This window comes from Gymnodraco acuticeps, unplaced genomic scaffold (genome assembly GCF_902827175.1).
Source record: "Gymnodraco acuticeps unplaced genomic scaffold, fGymAcu1.1, whole genome shotgun sequence".
Taxonomy (NCBI): Eukaryota; Metazoa; Chordata; class Actinopteri; order Perciformes; family Bathydraconidae; genus Gymnodraco; species Gymnodraco acuticeps.
This window is the reverse complement of record NW_022991524.1, coordinates 1-26516: the sequence shown is the minus strand read 5'-3', so window position 1 is coordinate 26516 and position 26516 is coordinate 1. Positions and strand designations below refer to the sequence as shown.

General features: G+C 40.6%; 1 protein-coding gene across 1 annotated transcript in view; it reads right to left on the bottom strand.

Annotated features, from left to right (window-relative positions):
• The window catches only part of LOC117533381 (gamma-aminobutyric acid receptor subunit gamma-3-like), a gene marked incomplete at its 5' end in the record, with an annotated part of 36513 nt that extends 15156 nt beyond the window's left edge, over nucleotides 1-21357 (bottom strand). The window contains 3 exon segments of the mRNA XM_034197079.1: nucleotides 1292-1444; nucleotides 10756-10893; nucleotides 21275-21357. Of these exon segments, the coding sequence (XP_034052970.1) occupies nucleotides 1292-1444; nucleotides 10756-10893; nucleotides 21275-21357 (374 nt within the window).
• Nucleotides 21358-26516: the final 5159 nt, after the last annotated feature.

The following is a 26516-nucleotide window of genomic DNA, read 5'->3' as shown; positions in this document are numbered from 1 at the left end:
GCTAGCTGGAGCTGGGGCGGGAGATGGGGTGGAAGCTGGGGTAGTGGTGGGGCAGCAAGCAGCAGCGACGTGGAAGTAGCTGCAGCAATAGCAGCAGCAAGCAATGCATAGAGAGAGATCTCCAGGTTCAATAGAGCGGCGTATTAAGGACACTCTGTTTGGTTGGTTGTAGAGTGGCAAGGGGCGTTATGTATGAATGCAAGATAAGTGCTCGAGTTGACTGCCTGAACTAGCTCGCAGGCTTCGCCCCATTACTGTCAAGAAAAGGTCATTAACTACATTTGTACATTCAGACATCTTCACTTTAATATTACCATATACAGTATGGGCATGTACTCTTTAGATGCTTACCTTGGACTCCACTTTAAACAGCCACCAGCACAACATCATCATCATCCACAGGAAAGCAAATGAGCTAATGGGAGGCATGCAGTGGGAGGAACATAATACAAGAAATGATGGTTAACTCGTGCAAAAAGAAATTGGATTAACACTTGAAGAATGGACAAAAGAAAGCAAGAAACACACACATATCAAAGATGGCTTAATGACCTGCTAAAGGTGACATGCATCGATATACAGTGAGACACACACACACACACACACACTAGTAAAATGATTGCTTTTGCCTGTAATAACTACATCAGCAAAGGCCGAGATTATTGCTTTCAAGCGTCCTAAATCTCAGATTGAATGGGAATTAGTTTTTTTTTAAAAAAGCTCTAAATCCTGCAAACAACTTTCAATTCACGTCCCTGTTATTAAACGACAGCCGGGGCAGGGAGTTTAATATGGATCCTGATCACTAAAGTAAATATTGGACACTTTTCCCGACTACTAATCAACCACTAGGAGGAGGGAGATCTTTGCCAACATGGTGGGTGTAACAGAAAGCATATTGCAATATAATTAACTGGGGGTTAGGTTGAACAAGCCCTCTTTAATGACACTGTCATCAACCCAGGCTCCACATATGATCATGTGTTGAAAGCCATGCTCATGAGTTTCATCCTTTAGTTTAACTTAAGAGACCTTGAATGTGCACATGTCTGTCTGCAGCGTGTTATTGAGCATGTGATCGTAAAAGGTCCAAACTAAAAAGAAGTGGATCAAACCTGTGAGATTCTTTACAGAGACACTCTTGGCGGAAGTATTCTGACGCTTAAATACAACAATATAATAACTCCTTCAATCAGCAGTCTGTCTGTGTTTCTATTTTGTTATATATTTGGTTATGTCTTCAGTGTCTAAGGTTTCGGATCCACGACAACATATAGCATTAAATGTGTACCTAGAGCGGTGCGAGCGGGCGTGGCGTCGCTCTTGATCCAGAAGGAGACCCAGGACAGAACCACGGTCAGGATGCAGGGGATGTAGGTCTGGATGGTGAAGTATCCCATCCTCCTGCTGAGGTCGAAGTACACCGTCAGCACCACATAGTCGCCTGCAGAGAGAGGATGAGCTTTAAAATGTGATTTATATAGCGCTTTTCGTGGTGTTCAAAGCGCTTCACGAGCAAGTAAAGAAGAAAAATAACAACAAAAGTAAAAAGGTGGTAAACTAGGTGGAATAAGGGCGAGGGGTTCATGGATGAGGAGTTGAAGGCCAGAGTGAAAAGGTGAGTTTTGAGGGATTGTTTGAATGACGTGAGAGTGTTGGCAGATATAGTTTGTATATTTCTACTTTTTTTTTAACCCATTCTGGAACGCTTGTAACGTGCCGATTTGAAACAATCCCAATTTAGGATGAATAAAGTATATTTACTGAAATAGTCTGTACATTTATTACACACTAACTCTGCAAGTAAATACATTTCAATTAAAAAGTGCACCTGCTTTGCACACTGCATATTAACAGCAAATCTCCTCAAATACAATCAGCCTATGTTTGAATATTTCTACTTTTTGAGTATTCTAACTCGACCCTCACGGCCCGTCCACACTACAGCTTCAAAAAAAGCTTGGAGCTGGGCGTGTCTGAAGCTCGACCAACTACCAATCACATGAATCTCCCGCCCCTGACACACAAGCAGCGGTTTGATTGGCGAGAGCTTGTACTGGCATATGATTTGATTGGCTGACGCTTCCACCGAAAGCTTCAGAAGCTTCAAAAGTTGAACATTGCTCAACCTTTGCAGCCTGACACGCCAGGAAAGCTCCGCTCTGCTTCCCACAATGCAGTTCGGCGAAAAAGTGACCCCATTCAAAGTGAATGGGCAGACGCGTTGGAAACCGTTTTTGAAGCTGTCGAAGCTGTAGTGTGGACGGGCCATTACACTGTGTATTGTGTCTTTTGTAGACACTGTATTGATATACATCTGTTTACATTACATTACATTACATTTAGCTGACGCTTTTATCCAAAGCGACTTACAATAAGTACATTCGACCAGGAAGACACAACCTTGAAGAAAACAGAATCATATAAGTACATCAGGTTTCATAGAGCCAAACATTTCAAGTGCTACTCAACTGGCTTTAGGTAAGCCAGTCCTTTATTAGTATATAAAGTGCTTCGTTAATAGTTCTATCGCTCGAAGTGGAGTCGAAAGAGATGAGTTTTCAGTCTGCGCCGGAAGATGTGCAAGCTATCTGCTGTCCTGATGTCTATGGGGAGCTCATTCCACCATCTTGGAGCCAGGATAGCAAACCCACGTGTTTTTGCTGATCGGAACTTGGGTCCCCCTCGCAGCGAGGGTGCAGCGAGTCGTTTGGCTGATGCAGAGCGTAGTGCACGCGCTGGGGTGTACCATTTAACCATGTCCTGGATGTAGGAAGGGCCAGATCCATTCGCAGCATGGTAAGCAAGTACCAGTGTCTTGAAGTGGATTCTAGCAGTTACCGGAAGCCAGTGAAGGGAGCGGAGGAGCGGAGTGGTGTGGGAACATTTAGGAAGGTTGAAAACCAGACGAGCCGCTGCATTCTGGGTGAGCTGCAGAGGTCGGATGGCACATGCAGGTAGACCAGCCAGGAGAGAGTTTCAGTAGTCTAGGCGTGAGATAACGAGAGCCTGGACCAGATGTTTAATGTATGTACAGCATGTACATGTACAGTTTATGTTAATTTTTGTATTGATTTTCCATTTTTCAACTCATCCTGAATGCCTGTTAAAATGCTGATTTGACATAATCCCAATTAGGATGATTAATAGATATGCAATTATCTTTATATTTTAAACGACACTAGCCAAGGTAGGATAATACAAGTTTTTGGGGCTATACTAAAAATGCTGTTTTAATGTCAAAAAAGCCCAGGTTGTTTTGTGTACCAACATGAGTAGATAAAGGCTTTTATTTCCCCTTAAGGATATTGGTATATTTATTAATGTATAGGTAATTTAAGAGCCAATTAGGAACCGGTGTGTTTAATCAGAGGTTCTGCTGGAAGGTAAAGTGTTTCTGAATGCCATGTTTCATACGCTGATTAAACAGCTGATTTGATTTTAATTAACAGCAACGGGTCATAAAATAAACCTCAGTCGAGTGTTGGAACTCACACTTATTATTCATCAGACGAGGTAATACGTGTGTCAGTCACATAAACAAAGCAGCTCATCTTCTACTGATAGTTCAGGAACATTTTCACCCCCTTTTTAACCCCGTTGACTTTTGAGCATGGATGAACAAAACGAGACTTTCCAACAATGCTTAGGGGACTGAGAGAATATTCTTTGCACTGAAAGGCGTACTTCACTCGGTGCGTTGAGCTCCATAACCTTAGCCAACGGCACTGAGCACAGTCTGCTGCAATACGAGCGACTATTGGATGGATATTTATTTATTTTCGCATGTGTTTTTTGTAAAGACACAGGATGATACATGCAGACACCAAATCATCCCACTGAGGTGCAGAGAGAGCGCTCACTTGTGCCCACTGCTAACAGACTGTAGACACACACACACACACACACACACACACACACACACACACACACACACACAGCACACACACACACCACAACACACACACACACACACACACACACACACACAGGAACTTTAATATATCCAGTGTCTCCCTACTTAATTTGTAAATACTGCACACCGAAAACACATTATTTATCGTATTCTATTACATAATAACATCGATATACAGATTATAAATATACAAATATATCTTTCTGAGTATATTCTGCACATCCCTCCACATGTTTTTCCACTTCCAAGTTGTTTAAGTAGCTTTTGTGTATTTACATTTGGTGTAAATGTTTGCTTCCTAGTATGTGTAAACCTACCCATCAGTAAGCTCGATTCGGACTCTAAATGTCTCTTGTTGTTCTTCTATTGACACACAATGCCTTACATGAGGTAACTAATTAAAAACAACAGCAAGTGGAGCTACTAACTTCCTCCCTGTCCTATATCAAACCAGCCTGTAGAAGAAGAAGAGCATTAAAAGCACCATCACACCCTCACTTTGAATTAAAACTCATTTTTGTGACCCACTGAACGATTATATTAAATAAGGCCAACCTGCAATAACTGGAACCCCCTCCAGAAACTAAGCACCAATTCAAAGCTTAAAATAACCCTATAATACTTACTGTAGGATATTAACTGTGACAGTGAGCTGTGGACATATTACAGGCAACGTCTGGTGACGGGGAAATCTAAATTCTTTAATAAAAGGGTATCATTTTACAGGCCAACTGTAATTGTTAGTAGTACAATTATTGAAATAAAACGACAATGAAGATATCAATTACAGCTTCAACTAAAATTACAACTATTAACAAAACCATCTAGAGCGATATGCATAGACTCATTGCATTTAAATTAGACATTTGTATGTATTAAAACTGCAACTTGCACAAGTGTATAATCAGCAGGAATCCTGAAGTCAGATGTCAGACCTTTGAAGACCCTTTCCGTACATTTTAAGACCTCATCGCCACATTGAGTTTTAACCGGTTACCTTGGCGACACACTTTCACCTCACATTGACTATATACAGTATTGATTGTCCTTCCTCCTTATCTTCCAACCATTTGGACGCAGACTTGCATTTCCCCATAACGATGTTGCTTAACAACCGGCGTAAACGGACCTCCGCGCTATCAAGCAGTGAGCGTGCGATGTCCTGTTCAGATGACGTCAAACCCAACGGGATGCCATCAATAAACTACACAGAATCACACTACACACCTACGCAATGATTACATTCAGGCACACTGTAGAACACAACCTCTTTGGACCATTTATATACTTATTGAAGACAAGCTACAAAATGTACGACCTTGGAAAATGCCGTTTAATAGGCTTAATTTTCGCTAAATTGATTTAACCCTAAGAAAACTATTCACCAATGTGGGATCGATAAAGTATGTCTAATCTAATCTAATAACATACCAACCTAAGTGATATAATAAGCAGATGTATGAACTAAATAGAGCCCCACATACCAACTCATTGTAACTTATGGTTAAGGTAGCTATTTCTTTTCCAAAGAAGTGTAATTAAATGTTAATGAATATAGACGAATACATCATTAATATACTCATATGTTATTGATTTTAGTTGATGCACATCAATAGGATTTAATTAAACATATGAATCTGACCTCTGCTCCGAGTACATTTGAGTAACTTGACCTCTTTGAATGTTATTGAATAACTTTGAGGATCGATGAAGCAGCACGCTGGCTTATGAGTAATTAAAAGGCCTGATATTTAGCTGGAGGCTGCATCATGCTGTGCTCTTAACTTCGTCATCAAAACGGAGAGCGGGACCACATTTTACTGCAAGATTGTGACAACAGTGCAGTGTATCGAGGATGCACCCGTCAGCAGGATACTGTTTTTGTAAGAAGACAGATCTGTGTGTGAAGTTGGAAGATACAGATTTAACATAAAGTGCTTACAACATAACCAGGAGCCGAGGAATGACCTCTGGGGAACAACAAATGAGCATTTTGTGTCAATGGAGTTAAACTGAGAGAGATATTCGTCTAATGAGATCGTCAGAAGTGACTTAAGATCTTCAGTAACTTTCATTTAGACGGTCCGTGCAGGGGAGAGCAGATAAACGTCACGCAAAGTTGTCAAAGAGGTCGTTTTTGTTCATCAAAAAGTGTTCATTTCTGTTTCTTATCATTTGGAACAATGGCTATAACTGCTTCAAGTTAGATCATCAGGAGGGGGAACAGTCAAGGACAGAAGGAAAGCTTGAAAAGAAAGATAGGTGATTTAGTTGTACAGATGGCACGAAGAGAAGAAAAGGAGACTTGAATGAAGCTCAGAAAACAGAGGAAGACTTCTCTCTGGATCTTGAGCGACGCGGCAGCGAGAGAGAGGAGGACTAACGAGGGGACAGGGTTTATCGGTCCGGCTGACAGACTTTGAGCTACACCGCTCGGCTTCTGTGACCTTGACAAAGTTCTTTGCATCAGACTTTAAACATTACTGAAGAATGCATGCTGCCACTCAGAAGCACTTTCCCCGTGAAAAGGATGTCGCATTGAATAGAACATCTGTAGAGGAAGACCTTTTGTCCTCTGGATCCAACCTCAAGTGAAATAATGATTTTAATCAGCAGGTGCAGAGAGAGGAGTGATTATCTCTCGCAAAGGCATGTATCGCACATTACCTCACTTTCCCCCGTTATGCCATCTTTATTAAGGGAATGCTTCCATACATTAAAACCACCCGTCTTACTTTTAAAAGTCTTATTTTGAAGAATTACGTTAAAGCAAACGGAAATATGTGAAAGTGGTAGGGATGTAACGATACCAAAAACTCACGGTATGATAATATCGCGATAAAAAGTCCACGGTACGATATTTATCGCGATATTGAAAAATAAAGGGAAAAAATGTGTTTTCTTTATTAAACAATACATCTGATTTGTACAGCATTTTAGTAGATAGTAGTATTTTAAAGTGTCAACAATATAATAATCAGACCCTGCAATAGAATAAATCAAGTTTCACTTTAGTTGTTCAAGTAACTCACCTAACTCACTCACTCAGCGTCATCAAGGTTATCTTTTAGGAATATGAGCATGTCCACATTTCCAGGTAGAAGCTGGGATGTTTGGGCGTTTGCAAAATCCCCTGCTGTGGAAACAACTCTCTTGCTTGGTACTGATGTTGCTGGGACAGAGAGACATGCTTTGGCCATGGGTCAAACTGTGCATTGTCTCTCCACCACTTCAACAACAATACAGTTTTTGCCAAGAAGGTGAGGCTTATTGACAGGGCGAGATATAAATATACTGTTGGTACTTGTCAATGTCTCTAGGTGTGTACATGTAGCCCTGTCAATACGAGGTCCTTTATTGTTATCTGTTGTTTTATGTTCATGTTGTAACCGACTTGCTGCCATGTTGGACAGGTCTCCCTTGAAGAAGAGATCGATTATCTCAATGGGACCACCTGGTTGAATAAAGGTTTATTAAAAAAAAAAAGGAAATAATAATTGAATTTTTTTTTTTTTAAATCGAATTTTTTTAATTTATTTATCGCGATATTCGATATATCGTTACATCCCTAGAAAGTGGGGAATGTGGATAATATTTAAGGTGCATTTAATCAACTTTTGTTCCAAAGTAAATGCTGTGAAAACCCCATGGTTTAAAAGCTATGAAAAAGACCAAAAGGGCATTAATGAAGGATGCTTGTAATCAGAGCTCGTAATAAAAGGAATTAGTCGCTAATGAAAGACTAATGAAAGCTACCTGGTTAATGTTACAACAAAGGATATCTTCATCACAACAGTAAGCACTATGTGTCATTTCACCGTAATAAAGCCGTCTAGCTTTATTTTATGTACCCCGTCGACGAAAGGGTTCTTTTAAAGCTATCCGAAGCAAGCTTGCTGGTAAGACTGGTTATATTTAAAAAAGCAATTTCAGATACCAATCACCGGGTGAATAAAACAACAACTCATTGCATAGCGTGAGTCCTCCTCCTCCTCCTCCTCCTCCTCCTCCTCCTCCTCCTCCTCCTCCTCCTCCTCCTCCTCCTCCTCCTCCTGGAACAACAACAGCATCCTGGAAGCAGCCCAAGGTAGACACAGTTCACAGAAAGTCTCATTTGACAGTTTAATGCTCAGAGATAAGTGTCATTTTGCTCCTTTAATCTTGCTAATGTTGCAGGGTAACATTGTTTAGCTTGCATTAATGGAGGCCACACAAATGTGCCCTCCCAGATGGACAATCTGTATCCGTGCATCGTGGCAAACAAGCCCTCTGTTTACCTTCGGTTAGGACAGTAACAACCCCTGTGAGTACACGCTCCTGCAGAATACTTATGACCCTGCTCTGCACTCGTCATGCAGAGTAGGCTCCCCTCTTCGTTCTGTGTGGAAGCTGGGTGGGACATTTTTGGGAATACTCAAGCTCAAGAAACTCAGCTGAAATGTTTTTTACTCCACTGACATTCAGGAAAGCAGCATGTTTCCAGTGCATTACTGTCCGGAACATCACAACCATGTGAAAGCTTTGAAAGGCATGTTTTCCTTAAACAAAATGACACCATTTATGATGGCAAGAAACTGTAAAAGCTGAAATTATCTCCAGACTTTCTGCGCATAACGTGTGAGAAAGGCTTCCATCTGGCAAAAATAAATAAAATGTATGATTTGCACAGTGGGATATATTTTTAGCAACTCATGTCTCCACAGATTTACTCACTAAACCCCTTCAAAAACATTACATTCGTGCCTCCCTGATTGTTCCTTTTCATATTATTTAGCGGACAGCTGGTGATTTTATAATCTGAAATGACCAGTTTTTATCATCTGTACCGATCTGTCTAATTAAAGGAACGTTTTTAATGATATTATCTGCTGCTAATTAAGGTTATTTCCATGAGGTGATTAAACGTGTCTGACCTTTGTAATGTTTCCAGTTCACTCTCGCAATATATTATTCTTATAACAACGTTTTTCCCTCTTGTTTCGCAACTAACAATCTACAATCTTTCCTTGTACTTTATTACTCAACTGTGCAGTTGGTTAGTTTGAGATAATCCAGTCTGTTTACAAATGTTATAGCTCTCTTTCGTAGCATTACAATTGAATCTGTAATTGTTTTGTATGTCCCCCAACCTCCACACAGTAGGTAAGATCAATACAAAGCTGTTGGCCTAACATGCTAATAGTTGCACTCGCAGATAAAAGCATTGCATTAGTTACAATCACACATTTTTAGAACGTTTAGGCGCTTCTAAAAATGCGTCTCGTCTGCACAACACTTCAACATGTGAAGAAACACAAAGCGAGACAGACCTGTTGAGCTTGGAAAAGCTACGATTGGACATCCTGTCTTTTTGAAAGTTACTTCAAAACATGTCTTTTCCAGAGCTGCAGGTTAGCGAGCAGTCACATGATGCCTGAAGGATCTCATACACGAGAAGGAACATCAAATACGATATGCACGGCATTGGATTGTCAGCAATTTGACGATTCTACATTCTGCTTCCAGTCGTATAAAGACAGAAAAGGGAAGAACGTCATCTCGCATCTGCGAGAAAGGACACAATGGAGGCTTTCGGGGAATTCTCGATGGGGGGGTAGCAGAACAAAGCAATGAAGTGTCTCATCGGGGCCTTTTGAAGAGGACTGAATTGATAACAACGGAGGACTTGTGGCTCTGGGTCCCCGATGGTCCACTATGCCCTCATTAAAACAGCCCGTCCTCATGTGCTTATGAGGGATAAGGCTGGAGAGTGAGGGAAACACGAGAGGAAGCAGCACTTTCAGACTTTGTCATGATGTAAATTAATGATAGGTATTTTTAGCTGGGGATCTAATCATCAGGCGTGAGGAGATGGAGCTCCTGCACGGAGAAACAGGGGAGTGATACCAGGAAACAAACTGGAAAATATTTTTCTCAAACAGCATGACGCACATGTGGAGGTTGCTTTCGAGCATGGTGGTAGAAAATTAGCTGGGATTTGTTGTCATCTATACGGCCATCAATGTGTCTCAAGATGCTCATCATAAATACTTGTTCTCTCTAGATATAAACACTATGCTTACAGGATTTGAGTGTAAAAAACGATTTGATGTCGTGTTTGAGTACCGGGACAATCACCCCCGCCGTTTAACATTTCACAAAATGAAGCTGTTCGACTAATTTCCACTGAGCTCATTAAATAATTTGATGCCACTCCTTGTTATCGCTCCCTAATCACACCAAGTACGCCTGTTCCCAGAATATTCATGAATGGAGGTTCTTAGAAAGCAGAAATAGGTCACGTTATGCAGCAAAGACAAAAGCCTGCATGGCACAAACTAAGGGGGAATATCCGCAGCTCATACACAAGGTTAAGTGGGGTTAACAACTCAGCCCTTTCTCCACCTCCCTCATTCATAATGTTCCGCTTATTAAGCCGTTAAAACACGTCACGTGAAAGCATTAAAAATTGATTAAGAGCGCGTCCACCCCGGGCCCGTTGTGGGTATAATTACGGGCACCAGCTATATGTCTCCGTGCCTCTCAAACACACGTAAATTAAATCATGGGAAGGCCTAATAACGGCGCTGAGAGCATGGGACGAGAGGAACAAAATGGCTGAATAATTAAACTTCCTTTTTAATCTTTAATCTAGGGTGATTAATGTCAGTGGAGAAGGAGGGGAATACTTATGAGCTTGTAGTTTTACGATTACATGTATGGCCTCATGTTAACCTGGGTGAAGATACAGAGGTAGTCAAGTTTTATTTCCAAAGCTACTGAACAGAAAGCCAGGTTGACCTTTGACCTCAGATACAGTGAATAAAAAGCTTCCCAGCACATTAGATCATGGTTCTTACCTGCTGTTGTCGTGAGAACATCCGTGGAGTTTCTGAGCCCCATGAAATCAAACTGGTAGAGCCTCCAGTATTTCTGGTCCGAAGTCTCCACCGAGTTGCGACTCCACTTGTAAATAATCTCGTCTCGTGGGTAGCCGTCTGTAAAAAAACAAACCAGATTAGGCGAAAGAAAGTTAAAAGACATAAAAGTTTGAGGCCAGGAATAAAGTAAAGTTTAATGCAGCGATGCAGATTTCATTGTATGCATGATATATACCTGATTTAAACTAATTTATACAGCGAGTTTTCAGTGGCCTGCAGACCAAGTGAGCAATTACCCTTAACTTAAATCTGCAGTAGTGAATCCACTCTAACATGTCATTCAATGGATTACTCAGTGTAAGAATTGTTAATTTCAGTGACATACTTCACCTGTTTCCACCCAACTGGCCTAAAGGATGCCTCTAAATCACAATATGGTAAAACCTGGGGAGGATTTATTGCAAGATGTCATTCTTTATAGAGAAAAGTATGTAGGAAAAATACAATAATGGGCTCTTAAAGGTCATTTTGTGGTGTAAGATTATAGAGTGCACATCTCTTGTATATTTCTGAGTTAGGTCACTTCAGTGTCAAAGTGCTTTTCCATGGAGGAGCTGATAATGGGGACAATGACCTGTGGAAATGCTTTAAAGAGAACATATTTTACTCATGTTCAGCTTCATATTAGTTTGTAGTGCCACTGTCTTTATTGTTCTCATACTGCCTGTGTTGCAGCACCTCTTTTCAGCCTCTGTCTGAAACCAGAGCCCAGTCTGCTCTGATTGGTTAGCTGGACGGCTCTGTTGTGATTAGTCAACCGCTTAGAGATGTCCCGCCCCTTAGCGTACAATGTGAAGCAACACAGTGATTGTAGCCTTTGCAGACCCTTTACATGCACTAAAACCTATACAACAGGAAACCCCAACAAGCTGAATATGTCCTCTTTAAAGCTGGAGCCTCTTTTACATTACATTACATTACATTTAGCTGACGCTTTTATCCAAAGCGACTTACAATAAGTGCGTTCGACCAACAAAATACAACCTTGAAGAAAACAGAATCATAAAGTACATCAGGTTTCATAGAGCAAAACATTTCAAGTGCTACTCAACTGGCTTTAGAAAAGCCAGCCCTTTATTAGTATATAAGTGCTTTGTTAATAGTTCTATCGCTCGAAGTGAAGTCGAAAGAGATGAGTTTTCAGTCTGCGCCGGAAGGTGTGTAAGCTATCTGCCGTCCTGATGTCAATGGGGAGCTCATTCCACCATCTTGGAGCCAGGATAGCAAACCCACGTGTTTTTGCTGATGGGATCTTGGGTCCCCCTCGCAGCGAGGGTGCAGCGAGCCGTTTGGTTGATGCAGAGCGGAGTGCTCTTGTTGGGGGAAATATTTTCTAAGGCCCATAACTTTGACCCAGTTCATCAGTTCATACTGTCCAGCACCTGTAACCTTGGCTGCTGTGCTCTCAGTGTTTTTTACATTACATGTCACGTGTTAAGATGCTTTTATCCAAAGCGACGTACAAGTATGTAAGTCGGATAAAAGCGTCTAACAAGTGACATATTGAGTACAATACTGTGGGCAATCCCCACAGGAGCAATTTGGGGTGAAGTGTCTTGCCCAGTGACACAACGACATGCTGACTGCAGTGGGGTTTGAACCTGTGATCCCCTGATCCGAAAACCAACACACAACCCACTGCGCCATACTCCTCCTCGTTGTGTCTCCCTGTTCCTGCCTGTTGGCGTCAGCTGACAGAGGTGTTATGATTCTATCTTGTTATGCAGCAGTGTTGATGATTCTCTCTGAACTAGCTAAACACACGGGTCTGGGGTAGAGTTCTTCAGAGTTGACGTGGCAACTCTCCCGTGAAGTCAGAACCTCTGACCCTCTGACATGTCTTGTAAATTCTCCGGCCGAAGCTCCAAATAAACCCGTCGGTGTTTGCCATCAAAGCTCCAGCTCTCCTCGTGTCTCTCTGAGTCCTGACTCACACCTCTGATATGTTTAGCATTAAAGCAAGAAATCATCACATGCAGATGATTGCTGGGTATAAACACGACCGCTAACAAATCGATGTAAACAAACAACAGATAAACAACAAATAAATAATGAGCGCATTTGACAAGTTGAAGCAATTTCACATGAACACATGAGTGACAGCGATAATGAGCGAGCCTCGTTGTGCCCTGTGCTGCAAACCACACTAATTATATAAATAGTCTCATTTAGGGGATAGCCATCGAAGAGCAATCACCATCATGCAGGAGAGCGCTTTATTTCTTTAATAATTGATGGCAAACATGATTGCAGTCATACTTCTCTCGGTGTGCAATTATCTTTACTGCAAACAGTGTTATGATGTTACCAGTGTTTCCTAATCGCTACCAAATGTTTTCACGTCTGTAAAAACCCCCCAAAGCAACATGTTCTTCCTCCAAGTTGTAAACTATGCTCCTCTGTTGCTCTAATATCTCCCGTCTCTCCTGCAGGATGATATTTCCATATTACTGCTAAACACTCCAGTTATGAGTGAGCTTCTCTGCCTGGGAAAACACTTATGAGGGAAATGAAGTCAGATTCAAATACGACTTCTCCTTGTTGCTTGTCTGGGGGGAAATCACATAACAAATCAAATATCTGCATTTTTTGGAGTTTATTTCTGTTCCGTTTCCTCATGTATTTATTGAGCATAGTATTTTTTAATGAATTAATCAAATATTATCTTGATTTTTGTCAATTTCTTCTTTTAATTATAATTATGTATTATAAACTGTAGAGAACACAGTCTTTGGAAATATTTGTCTATTAAAAAGAAATGTCACCCATTTTCAACAAGCTATGGTTATTTAGGTATTCAAATGTCCCTTTGAAGCCTCTAACACTTTTAACAGCCCATCATACTGTTACATGTGTTTCCTAAAGTATTCAGATTCAACTCTGAAATACAGAAGATATGCATATCTACTCTCAGTGTGCACGCATATGGATGTTCAGGCTTTGTCTGCTTAGTAAAGATCACAAAGTGAAGGGAGCTGAGTTGTTCTTCAAAACAAACATATGTACCTACAGGAGGTCAGTTGCATTTTGTTTCTAACGTCAGCTGCTCTGGGAATATAGGTTTAAAGTGTAAGCATTTACACCTCCCAACACAAAGCCATTTTTAGATGAGGTTTTCAGAATTAAAAGAGAAAAATCCCCTGATGTTTCCACTTTTAAGACACATTGTGAGACGATTCATAATAAGGGGTTAAGCGCTGTGGCAGCAGTGATGACAGGAGTGATTGAGAAGTGCCAGTGTTGTAGTCAAGTCACCAATTCATGAGTCCAAGTCACTCTCGAGTCACCACTCTTCGAGTCCGAGTCCAAGTCTGAGTCACCAAGGGAGAGTCGTAGTCGAGTCCGAGTCACCCAAGGAGTGTCCGAGTCGAGTCCGAGTCATCATTACCTGTGTTCGAGTCCGAGTCCAAGTCTGAGTCACCAAGGGAGAGTCGTAGTCAAGTCCGAGTCACCCAAGGAGTGTCCGAGTCGAGTCAGAGTCATCATTACCTGTGTTCGAGTCCAAGTCCGAGTCACCCAAGGAGTGTCCGAGTCAGAGTCCGAGTCATCATTACCTGTGTTCGAGTCTGAGTCCAAGTCCAAGACACCCAAGGAGTGTCCGAGTCGAGTCCGAGTCATCATTACCTGTGTTCGAGTCCGAGTCCAAGTCACCAAGGGAGAGTCGTAGTCAAATCAGAGTCCAAGTCCGAGTCACCCAAGGAGTTGGAGTCGCGTCAATCAGTGCGCGAGTCCGAGTCGAGTCACGAGTCCGAGTCCAGGACTCGAGTACTCCATCTCTGAGAAGTGCTGATTATATCTTTAAATATACAGTATGACTCGTCTGTCTCAACAGCATCGAGATGTCTACTGAAATGATTTTAGCCCTATATACAATAAGCAAAAAGTCCAGCATGTGATGCTTTCATTTGAAGATGTTAAGCCTTGCAATGTCTTTCGATAAGTCACTTCTTCAACTTTGGTCCAAATAAGAAAGATCTCTACAACTACTGGATGGATTAAGAAACCTTAGTCTGACTTCTACGGACTTTCAAGAAGGCTTTTGTGCAGACTGTGATGCTTCAGTTGTGTTAAAAAGACATCAAATCTATCTGGAAAGTCTTAGTAAAAATGTGCATTTGTCCAGTTATTTGGTCAACCCATTAGCCTCAGCTGTAGCTTGTGTTCAGGCAAAGCAAATGCTAGCATGCTGACAGATTACAACAACATCTTTAAACACAAAGAACAAATAGCATGGCTGAATTCATGTTAAAACACATTTCGTATATACATACACGTTCTGATATATCACCGTAGCCGTCAGCAGATTGATTTGAGAGAAATGTCTCCACCATTTTCTTGCACAAAGCTAATTACCCTCCAAGCCTCAGTCAGGGCCGGCACTTTGTGACAGATATATCATTACTGGTATATAATGTGCGGGGAACATGTAAATATCGTGCTATTATTGCTGCTCAGAGGGGGATCTTTAGGAAGTGATTGCAGCTATGCCTGTGGGGAGGAAAGCTGCATGGGTCCTACTAATCATAGTTAAAGCTTTTCAGTCAGGGAACTTTTCCCTTACGTCTTACACTAAGCTTTAAAGACATGAAATCAAAACATGTTGCAAGGTGTCAGGGAAAAATACTTAGAGTTACGAGGAAGTTACCAAGGACTTCGTCATGTTTCTTATGTTACTTCTCGATAAAGACATTTGGTTGCAGTCATAACGGGAAGACGTCTAATTTGATTCATGATTAAGAGACAACATTTTTAGGCATTAGGCAAAATATCATAATATATTTAGGGCTGCAAGTAATGATTATTTTACATTTTTTTAGATGCTTTGGCTTATAAAATGTAAGAAAATAGTGAAAAGGTCCTGCTTTTTAAGTCCAAACCCCACATATAATATACACATTTGAATATAATACTGAAAAATGCAGGAAATCAAAGATTTTCGGATGCTAAAAAACGATATTTACTGACAGTTCTCATGACTGCTTAGCAAATAAATCGCCTATTAATTGTTACAGCTTTAAATACAATAACATCTTGCATGGTAAGTGAGCAGAGGATGCTACAGCTGCTAAGAAAGGATAATATGTTGAATATGTGAGTGAAGAAAAGTGATTATATTGGTCTTTGTAGCTTTCATTTCAGACGTAAAAGACATCTCGTCTCCCTCTTGCCTTCCTCTCCATCTGCCATGAGACGTGCCATTTGTCAGCTGGCAACAAATTAATGCAAAACACACTGACCTGTTCAAACACTAGCTAATGTGCTTTCCTTTGGCATGTTAAACATCGCTATGCTGTAATCGATTCACGGATAAATGTTTCCTGAGAACTTCTAAACGCATGAATATCAAGAATCGTGTAAAAAATCTGGAGAGCGGCTTCACATTTTCCAAAAGGGTTGACTCATATGTGCAGAAGTCCGTGTTGCTGTCTTCAGAAATGAGACGTGTTCATGTATACAACGCTAAACAATCTGGACGTTTGAAAACAGACGGAGCAGATGTTCTGAAAGCCTTTGTTCTTTCTTATCAAAAAGCCTTTCTTACGCTGAGATGAAACATATTTTTAGGAGCATCTGTGCATGTGATTTCATACAATCCTGAATAAGGGATCACTTTTAAATGGAGATTTAGAATCATTTCAAAGACATTGTGCTATCTAAGCATTTTCAGGTCCATATCAGTATGTAGTGTCTCTACTTTAAAGAGTCCTCTCCTGCTGATGTTCAGGTGTATATCAGTATGTAGTGTCTCTACTTTAAAGAGTCCTCTCCTGCTGATGTTCAGGTGTATATCAGTATGTAGTGTCTCTACTTTAAAGAGTCCTCTCCTGCTGATGTTCAGGTGTATATCAGTGTGTAGTGTCTCTACTTAAAGAGTCCTCTCCTGCTGATGTTCAGGTGTATATCAGTATGTAGTGTCTCTACTTTAAAGAGTCCTCTCCTGCTGATGTTCAGGTGTATATCAGTATGTAGTGTCTCTACTTTAAAGAGTCCTCTCCTGCTGATGTTCAGGTGTATATCAGTATGTAGTGTCTCTACTTTAAAGAGTCCTCTCCTGCTGATGTTCAGGTGTATATCAGTGTGTAGTGTCTCTACTTTAAAGAGTCCTCTCCTGCTGATGTTCAGGTGTATATCAGTATGTAGTGTCTCTACTTTAAAGAGTCCTCTCCTGCTGATATTCAGGTGTATATCAGTATGTAGTGTCTCTACTTTAAAGAGTCCTCTCCTGCTGATGTTCAGGTGTATATCAGTATGTAGTGTCTCTACTTTAAAGAGTCCTCTCCTGCTGATGTTCAGGTGTATATCAGTATGTAGTGTCTCTACTTTAAAAGAGTCCTCTCCTGCTGATATTCAGGTGTATATCAGTGTGTAGTGTCTCTACTTTAAAGAGTCCTCTCCTGCTGATGTTCAGGTGTATATCAGTATGTAGTGTCTCTACTTTAAAGAGTCCTCTCCTGCTGATGTTCAGGTGTATATCAGTATGTAGTGTCTCTACTTTAAAGAGTCCTCTCCTGCTGATGTTCAGGTGTATATCAGTATGTAGTGTCTCTACTTTAAAGAGTCCTCTCCTGCTGATGTTCAGGTGTATATCAATATGTAGTGTCTCTACTTTAAAGAGTCCTCTCCTGCTGATGTTCAGGTGTATATCAGTATGTAGTGTCTCTACTTTAAAGAGTCCTCTCCTGCTGATGTTCAGGTGTATATCAGTATGTAGTGTCTCTACTTTAAAGAGTCCTCTCCTGCTGATGTTCAGGTGTATATCAGTATGTAGTGTCTCTACTTTAAAGAGTCCTCTCCTGCTGATGTTCAGGTGTATATCAGTATGTAGTGTCTCTACTTTAAAGAGTCCTCTCCTGCTGATGCTCAGGTGTATATCAGTGTGTAGTGTCTCTACTTTAAAGAGTCCTCTCTGATGATGCTCAGGTGTATATCAGTATGTAGTGTCTCTACTTTAAAGAGTCCTCTCCTGCTGATGCTCAGGTGTATATCAGTATGTAGTGTCTCTACTTTAAAGAGTCCTCTCCTGTGTTGGAGCGCTACCCAATAGAAGTTAGTAACCTATATAACAAATTACAGAAAAGGGACAACCCTAAAAAGCAGAATAGGGCCTCTTTAAGCAATTAGCAACATGTAGAACTTCATGGCTTGAATTCAGGGTTATTGAATTTATCAAAGCTATGCTGCTCATCCGTTGAAGCAAAAAGAAAAGTCCATCTGCACGGGAACAAAGGTTATTGCTGCGGAGACATAATAGAAGCCCATTTGCGGTCAATATCTCTTTCACTACCTGCAGCACAGTGACACGCTCTCGTCACACGGTGAGCAAATTGCATGTATTCTCAAAGTCGATTGATTACGCCACCTCGACGATGAGAGGAGGCTTTAATAAGAATGGCCTGGGAAAAATACTGCCATCTGTAGGCACATTAGGTATTGATTATTACCCCAATGAAATCATATCCTGCAGAACGAGTACTCGCATTAAAATCAAATGGTGCTTTTCAGGTGATGGGTGAGTTAATAAGGCTCTGCTTAATGGGACGGTGAAAGCTTTCATTTCACTGGTTGTGCTCATGCTGCAGATTCTGGCTCTCAAACACTTACAAAATGGACAAGGCTTCCAACACATTAGGGTTTAAGTAATACTTTATATCCTTTTCATTTCACAGCTTGTGTCTCCTCGCATATGCTGCCAATTTCAGATGGATTTAATAAAGTAAGTGAAGATGTGTTAAGAGAGAAAATTGTCTTTTTTTACTAAGAAGTACTTTCTCTTCCCTTGTGTTCATGTATACCTCTGCCAACTACTTTGAATCAATGCCCAAAATAAATAGGAGCCCAAAAAAGAGACAGTTTATCAGTATGTAGTGTCTCTACTTTAAAGAGTCCTCTCCTGCTGATCCATATCTTAGTCCTTCAACGACTTTTGTCGATTGTTTCTCTTGTAAAATATCCTTTTTTATCTCGTTTTTCATAACAATAGTTCCTTTATTGATTACCGTCTGTATTCAATTATGTTGCATCCTCATTTCCACCCTTTGTGTGCCAACTTTATTCCTTATAAGTGTATCCAAGTTCCATTTCTTGATCTGTATATGTTTCTTGATTGTCTAAATGCGATTGAAACCACGTGGATACTAAAAATCTACATCTAGTTCTCCCTTATCTTCAACTTTGACCTTCATTCAGGAACGTAGACGTCACTTCTGACCAGACATTGGCCGTTTCTCAATCGCGAGGATTTTGGCTTCCAAGCCAATATTTCAAGGATGCTACGTCATCGAGTGCCGCCGTAGGACTGTTCCAATTTCCAGCATACTTGGAATTCCACCGCGTCCTTGGTTTGGGGGAAATTTCGAGGCTGCACATGGGTAGACTTCGCGTCCTTAAAATCCCCACAATGCTTTGCGCACGGACCAATTTCAAAAACCCTTGCGGAGAGGAACCGACGCAGCACACATTTAAATGTAAGTATGTAGGGGCGTAGAACATGTGTTGGTAAATATGTTACTTTGTTACATTTGTTTGTTATCACCAAAAATGTGTTCCGTGAAAGTAAAGCCAGTTCATAATTAGATAGACATCGTGAGGTATTTATTTTTGGTACAGTTTATGTTGAAACCGTTAGAGAGAGTGGCACACTTGTTAGCCTGTTCCATTCTTCTTCGTTTTCCGTAGCCGTGGCTTGGAAGTATACTTGTTTCGTTTCTGAAGGAAGTGACTTGGAAGTACACGACTACCAAGCCAGCATCCTCGATTGAGAAACGGCCATTGACTCTGGACCGCCGTGGGAAGTGTTTCATTCTGTCCTGTTTTATCACGCTGAGAGATATTCTATAGCCTTTGTGCCTGAAGCTGAGATGGAGATGATTATTCACGCTTATTATTTCCTCCTCCCGTCTAGACAATCGTTCCTCCCTCTCCTCTGGGTGCTTTACAATGGGTCGTATACGAGCTGCAGTTAATCCCTGATTAAGATGACCATGACCCTTTCACAATAAAATACCTGCTTGTTGGAGATGGTGTGGAGTCTATTTGTATATACCATTACAAGACCGATTCTTATTATTACATGAAATGTTTATTGTGCTCATTGAGATGTTGCTATGTCTTTGGAATAAATAGACAACATCACCAATCCCAAGTTTTGATTGGTTGGATAGGAAACGAAAGGGAAAAGTCCTAGAGACAGTTTTAGCTTGCAATATTATTGTAGCAAGGTCAGGTGCACACTGTAGGAAGACAATGAGTTAGAAACAGTGAGCTCCACGCCCATGCATGACTGGGACCCAGTATAATGAAGGATCCACTATCTGTAGAAACTTTAGCAAAAAAATGACGGAGGATAGCGAATAGAATAGTCAGAGGATTTGTGTGTTTTGATTTGTATTTGTGAAAGCTTCGCCTGCAGAATGCTGATTGGAAGATCGTGTTGCCAAGAGACTTTTGTCTAAGTCTGTGCGCCAACGAGAGAGAACCAAAGTCTAAACCACGGTTTCTTTCCAACTAGTCTCAACCAATCATAATATGTGTGAAGCTGACCGTTGAGCGGCCCGACCAAGCAAGGAGGCAGAACGTCCAAAATACAACCCGGTGTGGGCATTTATTACTCACGGGCACATGACACAGCCTCAATCTCGCTGTTCACGTGAGCACAGTCACCAGCCACAAGGATCTCACACACACTACCTGCCAACACTGACAGGGAAAACAGAGCCTAAACACACACACACTAATCAATCAACAAGACACAGGTGAGGGGGGAGGAGACAACACAGGGCACCAGGTGAACACAATCAACCACAATGAAGCTATACAACCCGTAACGGAGGCCGAGATCTATGGGCCCAGAGATCACCTCCGTGACAATATGACGCCTTTATTCTGTAATAACTAAATGAAATGTGTTTTGCCAGTTTCCGGAGCTCTGGAAGGAAATGTTGGACGGTTAACTGCTTGGAGTGAAAAGGGATCTCCAGAGACCTCAGCTGAGCGTTTGTATTCCTTATCACAACTGAAATAAATCAGTTTTATCATAACCTTATTGCCTGGTCCGACTCCTTGCTTCGTAGAGGAATTGTGAACCTGACAATGAGTAAGCATTTGATTTTCTCTACATCTCTTTTTGCATTACATTTGCCTTGTTTACTGCACTTTATTATGTCTTTTTATTTTATGTTATGTATGTCTTGTTGCAGGAGCATGAGGTTTAAGATGTTATGGCCAAAACGACGCTGTAGCTTTTGTGCATTTGACAAATAAACCCCTTTGAATCCTTTCCACCTCCTCACAGCTCGTAACACTAGCACAAAGTAGAAGCTTTCTTTGCATCTAAGTCGTTGCCCTACGTCTGGTTTTATAGATTTGCTTTAGCAGGTGTTACATGCATGCATATTTGTGCATTAGTGTGTGCTTGTGTTGTGCTTTTGCCAATACTCACAGCTGGAGAAGACGAGAGGACAGGAGTGTTCGTCCATCGGGAAATTATGGAGCTGCAGCTGGCATTCTGCGTTGATGGTCATCCTGAAAACGAGAGAGAAACAAGCAGAGACTGAGACAAAGACGTTGGAGGCTCTAGGAAAAAAACTGCGTCAGCTTCTTCATTTCTCGGTCCACGAAGCACATGGTGTGAATGCTCAGTATTCATCGCTGCTTATATCACATCATGCTCTTTTGGAGGCGCTGACTTCCAACCAGATGGTGCAGGATCACAGTTGGTTGCTTGGCTGATGTGTGAAATCCCTCAAAATGACAGGACTGTTTAATCATCCGCCTCAGACATGTTTTTGGCGGAGACGGCATTAACTTATAGGTCAGGGCCCCCGAGGCATATAAGCGTCTAAAACCAGGAGTACTTTGCTACGATCAGTGGACAAGTCAACACAGCAGATGTTTGGAGGAAGTGCACAGATCACAAAGACACAGCGGATTAGTGTTACAGGCAAAATACACTAAATTCATATTCTCCACGTGTTACTTCATATATATTATCCTCAAATTAATTCTCACTGGATACATAATGGCTGCAAAAGTAAGACCATCATGAACATATAGTGGCACCTTTGTCCTGGGGATGGTTTCTCATTAGATGAGCCCATTCAAATAAAGGACGCTGGTTACACAAAGTGCAGATGATGTACCGTACAGTCGCAATTATCTTTAAATATGTATACTTTAAAGAGGCCCTGTTGTGCTTTTTGGGGTTTTCCCCTTCCTCTAGTGTAGTATACAGCTTTTGGTGCATGTAAATGGCCAAAGGTTGCCTCCAGAGGATGTTCCTTAATCATGAAATACAAATATGAACCTAGCAGAATAAGGCCCCTTTAATTTACATTCAGTCCCAAACGATGGTATCTTCTATATGTTGCAAATGACTACTGTAATGTCCGTCAATGCATTTCAAATCCGTCTTTTCTTACTTTAGCTTTTTTGACCCGCTACCAGCAATATATATCATAACAATCTGTGTATTTTCATCCTTTCTCTCCATGGTCTCATGTCATCTGAATATATTTCGTCATGCATTATCTACCCCTCTCCAAAAGTCCTTATTAACGTCGCTGCGTAAGCTTCCATCGTTTGTCAAGAGCCCGAAACTCTTAATTTTGATGAGTGTCAAAATTAAGTTTGAGCGATCCAAACAAACGCCTCCTTTAAGACTTAATATCCTTTTAATGAAACAATAATTTTCAAATTCATCACAGAGACACGCACTAGCTGGAGTCAAATGAGCGAATTAAAAGCCTAATGTTTGGTGGGAAGATGTGAGGAGACATTTCTAGAATGAGATGTATTTTCAACATGACTGCTGTGGAGAAGTATTTGTTGTTGGCCCGTGCATTGCTAGACATATGAGAAAATAGGTGGAAGCTCAAGATGACAGTATGATTACCCTCAAATTATCACCCTACCATTTTGAGTTTTATTTTGGGTAATTTTTTCTCCTCACAGCTGTTTCCATACACCTTTTATTGATTTGATTTGACAGAATCTGTGCTTTCCTGACGCCGCAGGAGCTTTGCATTGTTCCTCCAGGGATTGAAAACAAACACTTATGGCAGTATTGCTATTTGGCCAAGGTTCAGTTTGAAAAGCCCAGACACGCAGGTGAGATGTGGACGCCTAAGACAGAAAAAGCTCATGTCAGAGCTTTGAGGGTTCATAAACCCAGACGCCACTCAGATGTAAAAAGAACCCGTCCTCTCCAATCCTGAGTGCTTTTTCTGTAGACACTGACACGGTGAGGGGTGTTTTGTCATAAGGCCAAGTACACACACACACACACACACACACACACACACACACACACACACACACACACACACACACACACACACACACACACACACACACACACACACACACACAACACACACACACACACACACCACACACACACACACACACACACACACACACACACACACACACACACACACACCACACACCACACACACACACACACACACACACGTTCTCACTCCCATCCCGTCACATATTGACGGACGGTCAGGGCCCCTCCCCGTCGCTATATGACGTACAGGGTACCCCTTGCCCGTCAGGCTTCTACGGGCAGGGCGTCCCATAGACCTTCATTGCGGACAGCGGACCCCTTGATCGTCAGGCTTCTACGGGCAGGGCGTCCCATAGACCTTCATAGACCACGTGATCAACAACAATGGCCGACCTTCGTGTTATTCTCGGTGGAAAAGGCCTATTTTAAGGTTCATTTGGCCAATAAAATGCGTTTTGATGTCATTTTATGCGATTAATATGAGTTGTTATTTCTGATTATTTGTGCAGTACATGGACATGATGTTTAGTTTGCTAGTTATGACGAAGATTACTTCATGAATGTGTACACATTCATGGTTGCTAAGGTGGTTGCTATGGACGCTGCAACAGCTCCCAGACCACGTGATCAACAACAATGGCCGACCTTCGTGTTATTCTCGGTGGAAAAGGCCTATTTTAAGGTTCATTTGGCCATTAAAATGCGTTTTGATGTCATTTTATGCGAGTAATGAGTTTTTATTTCTGATTATTTGTGCAGTACATGGACATGATGTTTAGTTTGCTAGTTATGACGAAGATTACTTCATGAATGTGTACACGTTTTTTGGGTGGAAATGTGTTTTTTCACAGCAAAGTCACCCTCTGTACTTGGACTTATTGGGAGAATCTAAAGGCAAGAACATCCCAAATATTCATTTAGGTCTTTATTTTAGACCTTTAGTGTTGCCGTCTGTGAGGAAAATAAATGGGGCTCAGAGCCTCGTATTTTTAAAATCTTTTTTTCCTTCTAATTTGTTATTCTTTTCAAAATAGCACACTGTTATTTACTCACCAATAACACACAATTATCCTTGCTTTTATTTATTGGTTTAATTCCATAATCTCGGGCTTTTTTGGCGTCTGTCAGGAACTGAATTTTCAAAATAAAAATAACCGGAAACAGACGTAGGCATTTCGAGCGATTACCCAAGATCCTCAGCTACGCTGATTTGATGTTTTAGCCGCAATGCATGCTGGGATTTGGTGTTTATATGATATGAAATCCGGAAAACATTTTAAAAGAATAAAAGAATACTTAATTCCGAGTGCTCTTGCTTTTCTCTTTGAAAGTCATCACATAACGGCATTATAATACACGGTTCGGCTGCATTGTATATTACAGATCTGCCGTAGTTCTTTATTTATAGAGCCCTGATGAGAAGACCTTTGGAAAAACTGAAGAAATGCCGCCGAAACTGAATACTTGACGTGGATCATAAATATTTCAACAATTAAACAACATCTTCAATTTCTCTTCACACAATACGTCTCCTTGCAGTATCAACACTAATTCGGCTGACTTTTACATTTGATATAATTCATAGATAGGTTATATTTACACCATAACGGTGCACAGCTTATATAAAAGGATTTGTAGTTTTTAAAGATATTACTGATTTGAATTGGATTGCATTTTGAATGTAAGAATGTAAATACTGAGTCTGAAATAGTATAGCAATATGCTGTAAAATTATGTGAAAGCATGAATAAAACTACACATCTTCAGATGTTGTACATACAAGTGTCCAACACTAATAATACAAAGTTATTATGGCTGTGTGTACCTTGTGTGCACCTCCTAGTGGTTAAAGCACGTTATTGAATTATTGTTTTTATGTGTTTTATTTGTTTAAAAAAATATTAAGAGTACATACTTTCATAGGGGAAAAGTATAAATATAGAATATAAAAAATCAAGAAGATACTATAAGTGATCTCTACAATAAAACAGTTTAGTGCAGAATGTACAAAGATATTAATAGGAGGAGGTGCAAAACACAAAAACGAATTAACCTTTATTTAAACATTAAATAACAGATTAAGGTCTTCTTTTAAATAAGAAAAAAACTTTGGGGGTATCTATCTACAGATACATATTAAGCCTGACAAAGTACTTAACGTCTAATATATTGCTTTCCTGCAATGTTAACTATGTTGAAGCACTTATTTTAACTGATATTATACATATGGATTATACTCTTATGTATGTAGATAGAATAAGAAATGTGCAGAATATGACAGTTTAATGGTGGAGGTATACACATATTGATAGATGTCTTGTAATAAACTGTTGATTGCATAACTACACCGTAGTTGTGTATATGATATGTCAATAAACCTTTGAAAATCTTGAAAGGGATGTGCAAAATAGCCATAATATACAGTCTTTAATGAACTATTAGTAGAGAATAACGAGTAATGAATATACTTTATTACTCGTTTCCATTCATGTCAATTGCAGATACATGTTTAGTCTTCTCAAGCACCAACTATCAAATATCTCTCCTGATTGTTGGCACTTGACAATCACCTTACCTGAATGTTACTCAGGTGTAACTAAAGTCTGATTTAAGGGTTGTTTATATTTCACATCATTAATCAGAATCTGCAAAGTAACTAAAATAAGTGTAGTGGAGTAAAAATACCAGGTTAACCTCTGAATTGTAGTTGAGTAGAATTACAAAGTATCAATGAGCTGTCATGTGGGTATATATTAATGCTATATATTAATGCTGCGCATTATGGACAGCGATTTTCACCCATTTATTAATTATATGTTTTACATTTGATAACACCAATGTGTTTAATACTGGCAACTTGTGGGGGAAACGTTCAGTAGAGACGTCCCATAGAACATTTTGCGAAACACAATAGTGTAGTGTATAGTTCTGGGGGGGCGTTCGATTCCAGTTTTGGATAGTCTGGCGTGGTTTCGTTCCATTTCAAACAGCTGTTTGACGCTCGGCGTAACCTTGGCGCACTGCCACTCCAACATCCAATCCCAGACCTTGAAGATTAATCACGGGGACTGTAGTCCTAAACGATAGCTGGGGATTATGGGTAGTGTAGTGTCTTCGGCCATCCTAAACTCAAAAATGTTGACAATCGCAATGATGCTCGAAATGTCCCTTATAGGCCTACGTCTGTTTCCGGTTATTTTTATTTTGAAATGCAGTTCCTGGCGAACGCCAAAAAAGCCCGAGATTATGGAATTAAACCAATAAATAAAAGCAAGGATAATTGTGTGTTATTGGTGAGTAAATAACAGTGTGCTATTTTGAGAAGAATAACAAATTAGAAGGAAAAAAAGATTTTAAAAATACGAGGCTCTGAGCCCCGTTTATTTTC